The sequence below is a fragment of the Penaeus chinensis genome, chromosome 37, assembly GCF_019202785.1.
Source record: "Penaeus chinensis breed Huanghai No. 1 chromosome 37, ASM1920278v2, whole genome shotgun sequence".
NCBI classification, from domain to species: Eukaryota; Metazoa; Arthropoda; class Malacostraca; order Decapoda; family Penaeidae; genus Penaeus; species Penaeus chinensis.
In genome coordinates this window covers 24,924,359-24,934,358 of record NC_061855.1, presented here as the reverse complement: position 1 = coordinate 24,934,358, position 10,000 = coordinate 24,924,359, and the positions used below count along the sequence as shown (strand labels likewise).

At 35.0% G+C, this 10,000-nt stretch overlaps 2 protein-coding genes across 2 annotated transcripts in view; one reads left to right on the top strand and one right to left on the bottom strand.

Moving 5' to 3' along the window:
* LOC125045570 (chondroadherin-like) overlaps window positions 1-198 on the top strand; it is a 4,711-nt gene extending 4,513 nt beyond the window's left edge. Inside the window, exon 6 of the mRNA XM_047642900.1 lies at window positions 1-198. This exon is cut by the window's left edge and continues 66 nt beyond it. Coding sequence (XP_047498856.1) covers window positions 1-165 — 165 coding nt within the window. The 3' untranslated portion in view covers window positions 166-198.
* Window positions 199-384: 186 nt separating this feature from the next.
* LOC125045569 (intraflagellar transport protein 81 homolog) overlaps window positions 385-10,000 on the bottom strand; it is a 10,842-nt gene continuing 1,226 nt past the window's right edge. The window contains exons 4-15 of the mRNA XM_047642899.1: window positions 7,681-7,861; window positions 7,359-7,514; window positions 6,986-7,181; window positions 5,965-6,128; window positions 5,754-5,837; window positions 5,404-5,523; window positions 4,884-5,090; window positions 4,568-4,757; window positions 4,317-4,441; window positions 4,044-4,192; window positions 3,325-3,453; window positions 385-1,514 (exon numbers count right to left, since the gene is read on the bottom strand). Coding sequence (XP_047498855.1) covers window positions 1,424-1,514; window positions 3,325-3,453; window positions 4,044-4,192; window positions 4,317-4,441; window positions 4,568-4,757; window positions 4,884-5,090; window positions 5,404-5,523; window positions 5,754-5,837; window positions 5,965-6,128; window positions 6,986-7,181; window positions 7,359-7,514; window positions 7,681-7,861 — 1,792 coding nt within the window. The 3' untranslated portion in view covers window positions 385-1,423. The remainder of the gene's footprint in view (window positions 1,515-3,324; window positions 3,454-4,043; window positions 4,193-4,316; window positions 4,442-4,567; window positions 4,758-4,883; window positions 5,091-5,403; window positions 5,524-5,753; window positions 5,838-5,964; window positions 6,129-6,985; window positions 7,182-7,358; window positions 7,515-7,680; window positions 7,862-10,000) is intronic.

The following is a 10,000-nucleotide window of genomic DNA, read 5'->3' as shown; positions in this document are numbered from 1 at the left end:
ATGGGTAATGATGTGAGCATCTGGGTTGATGATGAGGCACAAGCTAATGAAATTCTAAGCAAAATCTGGGTTGTGAAGGACGGACTCTCTCAGGACATTGACATTAGTACCCTTATCCGTATTTGTGGCCTCGACAGAGAAGGAGGTCTTATGCCACCATGCTGAATATGATTATAATGCTACAAAAGAATACTGGCATACTGGTGTTTTCATTTTCCTCTAAATGAAACGAACATTCAAATCCTGAGGTTCTAGATTTACACTGTCATCTCTTACAACATTTAGATTTGTTTGTATTTTCACTTCCAGAAAAAGACTTATTATTATATTCATATTATAAATCATCAATATACTGGTAGATATTGAGGAATGTCAAACTTCTTATAAGTGAGTCATACTTTTATTTTCATTATAATATGATATTAATTGATATATTATGGTGTTTTACAATCTTTTTACAATATATAGTAATGTAGTGGAATAATATCAGTCAAAGAATAAACAATCAGAGACCTCTATTAAACATAAGTATATATTTTCTTTTGACATGAAAATCAACAATTCTTTGAAGGATTCTTTAACACAAACTGTTTCAGATATGCTTTATTTGTTTACAGAGCTGGGAAGTAACACCAGTACTTTGACTTTAAAACTGCTGAAACATCTTTGAATTTAGATCCTAAAAAGTATTATAACAAATATGAAAATGGACCCAGAACAATCTGTACTATCTCTAGAGGCTCTGGTTAAAAAAATGTACATTAGTGCAATCCGTCGTAAAAAGTAAGTTAATATATGATGAATAAATATTCTCCCTTTATGAAGGTCACACTAAAAGTTCTGGTTTCAGATATACTACAAACTGTTAATCTTTTAAAGCCTTGTCCTATTTAAAAGAATATATATTTTTGCATTATATATCCAAGAATTTGAAATAACATTCATAACATTAATGCCAGTGTGCAAAGTTTACAAAGATAAGCTAAAGATGTTTTAACAGATGTGCATTGTTAAGATTTGCCTCTAACATTCCTCCAATGTTTGACATAACATTCAAGTTATATAACTTTTAATTTGACTCGGTATTTCCTTTGTATCTCTACAGTTACTAACAAACTGAGAACATGTTTTTCACTGTCTTCATGGGTTTTAGTAGCTTCTATTTATAAGGCGCTTTAAATCAACTATTTCTTAGACATTCAAAACCTGTCAATATGCAAAAATAGTACATTAATAATGTTCAATCCAATAATATTTCTTTTAGTGTGAAATGTGTAAAGGCACAGCAAAAATCTGAAAATACTACTATGAGGTGAAGTCAAGTGAAAATGAACTACTGTTTCTGGTTGTACTCTGTATCTAAACACAAGGGATAAACTTCAGCTTCATGTAAGCCAACAGTAAACAAGCTAAACAGGAAAATTTACAGCACCAAAGCTTCACCACCACTATTTCTAGTAACATTTGAACTATTTCTTGCAAGTTCCAAACAGTTCTTCTTCACCTCCATTAGCCTGAAAAAATAACATCTCTTTACACACAAATAAAAAAATATATAATTTCTAATCTTGTATACCCAAAATAATCTCCATTTTTGGGTGTCTTGTATCACAGGTCAGTACAAAATGCCATAAAATTAAAAAACATATTATCTTTAGAAATGAAAAGCACATTATTCTATCTTCTCAAATACCTCTACCCATTAATTCCAGATAAATGCACTCCCCATTTGTTTTTATTCAATTGTTTGCACAAAAATGGGTCTACAAGTGCTACTTAGTTACCAAGAAGTCACTTACATTACCAGAATTATCTGTCTACCACTGTCTCTGTCTGTCACTGCTTCTGTCTGTTATTGTCTCTGCCTATCATTGTCTCTGCCTGTCACTGTCCCTGTCTCTGTCTGTCACTGTCTCTATCTTTCACTGTCTCTGTCTATAACTATCTCTGCCTGTCACTGTCTCTGCCTGTCAAGTCCCTGTCTGCCACTGCCTCTTTCTGTCAATGCCTCTGTCTGTCAATGCCTCTGTCTGTCACTGTCTCTGTCTGTCAATGCCTCTGTCTGTCAATGCCTCTGTCTGTCATTGTCTCTGTCTGTCAATGCCTCTGTCTGTCACTGTCTCTGTCTGTCAATGCCTCTGTCTGCCATTGTCACTGTTTGTTATTGTCTGTCTGTCACTGTTTTTGTCTGTCACTGTCTCAGTTTTTCCCTGTCTCTGTCTGGCATTGTCTCTGTCTGTCACTGTTTCTACCTGCCACAGTTTCTGCCCATCATTGCCTCAGTCTATTACTCTCTTTGTCTGTTGTCTCTGTGTGTCATTACCTCTGTCTGTCCCTGCCTCTGTCTGTCACTGCTTTTGTCTGTCCCTGCCTCTGTCTGTCACTGCTTTTGTCTGTCACTGTCTCTCTGTCTGTTTCTGACTCTCTCCCTCTCTCCCTCTCTCCCCCTCTTTCTCTCTTTCTCTCTTTCTCTCTTTCTCTCTTTCTCTCTCTCTCTCTCTCTCTCTCTCTCTCTCTCTCTCTCTCTCTCTCTCTCTCTCTCTCTCTCTCTCTCTCTCTCTCTCTCTCTCTCTCTCTCTCTCTCTCTCTCTCTCTCTCTCTCTCTCTCTCTCTCTCTCTCTCTCTCTCTCTCTCTCTCTCTCTCTCTCTCTCTCTCTCTCTCTCTCTCTCTCTCTGTACCTGTACCTGTACCTGTACCTGTACCTGTACCTGTACCTGTACCTGTACCTGTACCTGTACCTGTCTCTCTTTGCCTCTGTCTCTCTCTGTCTCTGTCTCTCTCTGCCTCTGTCTCTCTCTGCCTCTGTCTCTCTCTGCCTCTGTCTCTCTCTGCCTCTGTCTCTCTCTGCCTCTGTCTCTCACTGCCTCTGTCTCTCTCTGCCTCTGTCTCTCTCTGCCTCTGTCTCTCTCTGCCTCTGTCTCTCTCTGCCTCTGTCTCTCTCTGCCTCTGTCTCTTTCTGGCTCTGTCTCTTTCTGGCTCTGGCTCTGGCTCTGTCTCTGTCTCTCTCTGTCTCTGTCTCTCTCTGTCTGTCTCTGTCTCTGTCTCTGTCTCTCTCTGTCTCTGTCTCTCTATGTCTCTGTCTCTCCATGTCTCTGTCTCTCTCTGTCTCTGTCTCTCTCTGCCTGCCCCTCTCTCTCTCTCTCTCTCTCTCTCTCTCTCTCTCTCTCTCTCTCTCTCTCTCTCTCTCTCTCTCTCTCTCTCTCTCTCTCTCTCTCTCTCTCTCTCTCTCTCTCTCTCTCTCTCTATATATATATATATATATATATATATATATATATATATATGTATATATATGTATATATATATATTTACTGTACACTTACTGTATAACATCCTGCCACATTGCAAGCTGCTTAGCAGAATTCTGAACTAAATCTTTTACTGCTTTCTGCTCTTCCCTCAGTGTACGTCCAAGCTTCTCTTGTTCGTTAATATGCCCCATCAACTGTTCTCTGTAAACAAAACAAAAAATTTGTAGACAACACATCTATTTCACATTTTCTTACAGTAACTAATTTCCAGTTTTTATCCTACACTGTGAGAACAAGAATCACTCTTAGCACTTACAACAAAAGAAATCTATTCTATGGGATACACATACAGGTTACAGCACAGTGAATCTGTTATTGCCAAGCTTTTGATTCTCTGTGCACCTCTAATAGAATCCCATGAACATAAGTAACATGGATATTGGCAAAATAACTATTTTATTTTCACGTTTCCTTGACTTGGCCTAATAAGTTTTAAACTTTTTTTCTCCTTTTATTTTAGTTTTGGCATTTTTAACCAGCAATGCTGAATACAAAAGCAAATATCATCCACACAAATCACATACAATAATGATATCCATGTTAAAATATGGCTCTACATGGACCTATATAAAATACAGGTAAGACAAAATACATTTACATTAAGTTGGTTTACAGAAAGCCTTAAGAAATTATACAATCATCTTGGAAACCAGTCAAACTTTGCACATGCATACCTGAAATGATTTACTTATACAGCAACCCACATTTTTGTAATAACAAGAGATACACACCTGAGTGATTTTTTCTTGTCCTGAGGATCATTTGACAAGTATAATTTTATCTCATCACTAGCTTGTTGCTGTTTATATGCTAGGATATCACGTTCAGCCAATAACACATGGTATTTAGTCTGCGATGTTATGATTTCATCCTGTAGGGTCTGAAACAAAATTATGAGAGTATTATAATGAACAGAAGTAGTTTATATGATCATATTTGAATACTATAGTAAGATAAAACTACAAAAAAGAAAAAAACACAACCACTCATGTGTGGCAAACTACCTTGACTTCCTGCTCCAATTTTCCTATATTGCTATCCAACCCAGCAGCCACTGAGTCAAAGGTGTGCTTTTTTTCATTATATTGCACAGTAAGGTCTTGAGCTTTTTGCCTCAGTGGTCTCAGTTCTGGAGATGACATATATAAAATCACTATAATAACTATTCTAATGTATGCCAAACACTGAATCAATGACACTTCACACTTATACAACTATATCAATAACACAAGCTATATTCTCTGGCAGTCTCTACCTTTGATAATTGGAGCTAAGCGGCCCTTTCTTTCTGCAATCTTATGGTTCAGTTCCATCACCATTGCAGACATTTCCTCGAGAGTCTTCCCTTTACGGCTATCAACTTCTGCTTTGACAGAAGACACCTTTTCTAAGTTCTCTTGGGTCTCGTGGAAGCCTGTTACTCCCATGCGTGCTTCCATAGCACTCTACAATAAACATAAAGAAGCATTAAATATAATCTATTAATGTTGAATCTAACTACTCACTTTTATAAATAAGCTGAATTTACTTCCTTTTGAATATACATTTCATATACGTATTCTAAAACTTACAAGTTGCTCCATTATTTGTGCATCCTTGGCTTTCAATATTTCCTCTGTCCTGCTCAGGACACCAAATTCAGCTCTCAGTTCACTTAGTTCTGCTCTTTTCATCTTATATACTGAGCTTTTCCCACGTAACTTATTTACATATCGTTTGAATTCGTCTCCTCGGAGAACCTGTTCACCTGAGTATTGCTTAAGCTGGTCCTGTTTGTCCTGTTTGTGAGAGGATGTTCATCAAAGAAAGAACAAAACAACAAGATTAATGGAAAGCTATTATATGGTGAAATAAAAGCATAAATATAAGTCTGTAATTTCAAGTGCTGGTGATCAAAAGTATATTATCATCTATAAATCTTGTATTTATCTAATAAAACCATATGAGCTAAATATATTATTAACTGATTAACTTTGTCATTTTCATATGTTTATCTTTCCCATCTGTATTGTATATTTATTTGACATCTAATATAGTCATTAGAATATTTATTTGGCTAAACATATTTCAATGCTTTTCTAATAAACAAACCCTCATGTCTTCCTGCATATTTCCCAGTTCATTTCGCAACTCATTCATTCGTTCTGCTGTTTGCTCCTTTTTCCGTCCGATAATTGCTGCATTTTGTCGGAAGAATGACAGTTTTCCAACCTGTCAAGATGTAACGATTAGTACTAAAATGTGCAAAAATACCTAAAATTATAGATTTTCACAGAGTAAAAACAAGTGCATGGAAAAATATAGAAAAAATAAATTGCTTTTCATTAACTGCCTATGAATTTCACTATTAAATTAAAGAGTACAGCACACAGATACTATGTGAAAAAATACTTTGCCTAAAAATGCACATTTTCAGTGTACATTTGAAAAAAAAAAACTACCTTGCTCTCAGGGCTGTCATCTTCTTCAACCTCCTTCATTCGAGCTTCATTCAAGTTATTAATCTCTGATGTTAATAGACGTATCTAAAAATAAATATTGGGAGGAAAAATGATAGATAAATAGCATTTACACAGAGCATAAATCTTCAGGTAACCTTATCACATATTCACAGTTTAACTGCATACAAACAACTTCATGTTTTGTCATTACCTGCTTATTCACAGCATCCAGCTCCGATTGACCCATTGCTGGCTGTGCCGTGACCCTCTGAAGTGTAGAAACAATTCTCTGTTTTGCAGCAACTTCTTTGGGCAGTTTGTCATTCACTATGTAGCTATTTACATTTACATCTTCTTCTAGCCTCTGCAGCAAACCTATATGAAATCCATATTAGAGAAATGTCTTTGCAAATGCAGACATACATCAAATTATGTGTAATCACACATCATGATCAATGAGAATACCCAAGCATGTTAACTCTAATCTAACTACCCCTGAAAATAACAAAATTTGTTACAGAAGTAAATCAAAAGACGACAGTGGCAAAAGTGCTTTACACATTTCCTTACACACTTGTTTCTTTATATCATTTCTGTATATCATTCAGGAGACTTTTTTTAACCGAACACCATAACAGATGTGAGCTTTTATGAACACTTAATATTTAGCATGATGGAGGGAGTTGCAGTGGCAGTTCTATGTGAAGTAATCTTGACTTTAAGAGAATAAAATATAAGCCCAAAGATACCAGCCCAGCACAAAGAACAAACACCATTAAGTACATATTTTTTTGCCATATGTTTGACTGCCTGGTCTCTTTCACTAAATAATTGCACACTTAGGTCTTTTGGCTTACTCTCCCATGCAAATTTTAGCCAGGTAAAAAAGGGTTTGTGAAAAACAAAAAAAATACAAATATGAGTGGCAAGATTAGCTCAGAATGAGATGCCAAATGGAATTTGGGACATATGGGAGCAATATGAAGTGCACCTGATTAAAAAAGAAAAAACGTTTTGATATACAATGCAGCTATATGCTCTCCATCATGTGATGTATGCCACAGCAGTTAGATCAGGATAGTCATTCCATGAATCCAGTAAAATTATGGCAACACTGAAGATAATTACAGGGACAAAGTCAAAATTAAAACATTCAAATCATATTGAACATTAGACTATAAAATCTCACTGCTCCTTTACAAATGTACTGCTTTATCAATGTAAAGTATTACCTTCTGGGGTAGTCCCCATCCCAGCCTTCCTAATATCCTTCAACTGATTCTGAAGTCGTAAGATCCTTTGTTCTAAAAGCTGGGTAGAATCTTTGAGGTCTACACCTTGCTGAGCCATCTCCTTTTGCTTTTCCCTTTCTTTACGCAGTGACCTCGCTGACTGCAGCATGTCTTCACTGTTTGGAGTTCCTTCAACCTTAAATAAGCAAGTAATTCTCATCACAATATTTAATATTTCCTTTTATTTGGTATCATCCTAAAAAGGAATTTCAAAGTGAAAAATAAGATAATAAAAAAATATTCTCACTATTTCACCACAAAATGCAAATGAAAATATATAGATCTATATATAGTATAGAATTTTTAGACTGACCCTCTGCTTCATTCTCTCAATCCTTCGCATGACAAGATCTTTTTCCTCTTCCATTGCTGAGATGTCTCGTCGAAGTTCATGTGTGGAAAAGCCACTGTTTCTGAGCCCTTCATATTCACGATGGATGGTCTTGAATTGCTCAATAAGATCTTCATACTGAAAAAAATATGTGTAAGTTGAGATATTATACACACTTTTCAATAAAAATCTAAAATACATCTACATAAATATATGCATGTAATGTGCAGTTTGTACATAAAAGTTGGAAACTTTTTTAAACATAAATATTAGGAAACCTTAACTTAGGATACTATTATAGTACCTTAATATGAATATCAGCAATATCAGCATCACCAAGTATCTCAGCAGGAATATCAAGCTTAACCAGATATTTTGCCAGATATGCTCGTTTCTTCAGCTCGTCCATTCGCTGAAGAAGCCAGTGCAAAATTGGGTAGATAACATGTTTGTTTCCTGACACTAGTCCTTGACGGAAATTGCTCCTGGAAAGTTTAATTCAGATAAATATGATTTCTTTCATGTAAAATTCACACACATTTATTATAATATACCCTAATAAATTTTAAGAGTTTACAATCTTCATCCAGAACACAAGATCAGATTGGTTAAAAAAAAAAAAAGTTTAGATGAATGTGGTATATATAATAAATATAAAATGCTGAGGAATTCTGATAATAGAAAAGCTATGCCCTTGAAGACTGTCTTATAAAACTCATTAAAGAAATGCATGTAGGCATACAAGTACAGTAAATTAAGAATCATGACTATACACATTATTCTCTGTATCTTTATTGAAGAGAAATTGCCTCAAAGAGTATTTCACGTCTAAGAACACATAAATTACTTGTCATACAATGTATATAATATCAGCCTATTAAATTGGCTAAAGTAAAACTAAACATAAATCATGCAGGAATTTGATTTATAACAGTTTATACCAATCTATTACATTAATCAAAATGTGACAACAACTACTGGCCTTAATCCTCTAAAAATAGGAAGAAATTATGTAATCAGTACAAGTAGTAAGTAAAAATACATGCCAATTTCTTTTAATACCATGATTATTCATATATATAAAAATACAGTGGAAAGATCACTGAGACTGAAGGGACCAAAAGAAGCAGAAATAAAAGACCCTTTTTTCTATAATGATCAAATGACTGCAAAATCCACTGTGCTCAAAAGCCATATAAGACCAATGAAATATTAATGGCTGATGGATAACTTGTGTAAGCACATGCTGAATAGCCAAAAAGGCCTCAGATCTCCAGACTGCAGCCTTGTAGCCTTTCCATCCTTCTATTTTGCTTCATGCTTATATCCTAAAGAAAGTCACATGCATCAGCCCTCTGGAGATCTTTCAAGTAGCATCTGCCCATTAAAGAGTTCTTGAGTTGATCTGAAAGGTAAAATGAGCTATTCCATGCTTGCCTGCTGGTTAATAAGGTTATTGTGCAGTAATTGGATCTGATTTCCATTCCCATGCAAAACATACTAACACCCAGAATTTATCAGATATAAAATGTGTTACTTTTGTTAAATCTGTGAGATCTATACATGAAATACTAAGACCTTTAAACTAGTGTTAGTGCTTACAGTATCTCTAGTAGTTCATAGCTACTGGGATTTTCAATATTATGAGATATTTACATATTCTAGGAGTCATTCATCAATGTTCTGCATTCTGGGCTTGTTAATTAAATCCTCTTTTTGTAATCCTATACTGTCCCTTGCTAGCATAATTTTTTTCTAGTTCAAATGAAGAATATAAATATGTGTCCTGAACCTTCTTCATTTTCCCTTTTTCTCTCTGAAAACCTCTAAATAACAAAATTTCTAGCACTGTAAATGTATATGAATGTAAATGAAATATGTCAGTAAAGAATCACACTACACAAAACAAGCAAAAGTTCATTATCATGATTTTTATCAGTCAAAGAAGGCAGGGAAAAGCTTTTACCCTTTAGCAATCTAAGGGTTAAGAGGCAGGTTATAATTTTGGCCTGGCTGGCTTCTGTGATAATATTATTTACAAGAATTTTCTGTTAATTCATAACTAAATCAAGATATTGTACTACATACACTAATTGTGGGATGGACAGAGAAGTATTTTGCACATTCAGAATATTTTGTTCTGTACTTGTCCAATCAGTAAAAAAATATCCTTATCCACAACATACCTATAAGTTTATCTGAATTTCTATATTTGATAATATACCACTAACTACAGTGAAAATCAGTAATGTGTACAAAATGCAATTTGAATTAAAAGTGGATCTGTGAAATAAGTCCTTACATCACTGTTGCTGGATTTCTGCTGGTGCTGAAAGTCATGAAAAAATGTTGTTGATATCAGCACAAAATTGTCCATCAAATTTTCTGAGCAAGTTCCTTCAAAAAATCCATTCATCATTTTCTATCATACCATCCTTGCCACTGAGAATGATATGGTAAACCTGTTAATTTATTATAAAAAAAAAATCTTTGCCTGTGCTTTCATTCAAATCACTCAACATTCCTGTGCACAAAAACTGTGTAACAAAACATTCCATGGGTATCTGAAATCATCTGGGGCAAACAGGATTATACACACCAGATAAAATTACATCTAATGAAGA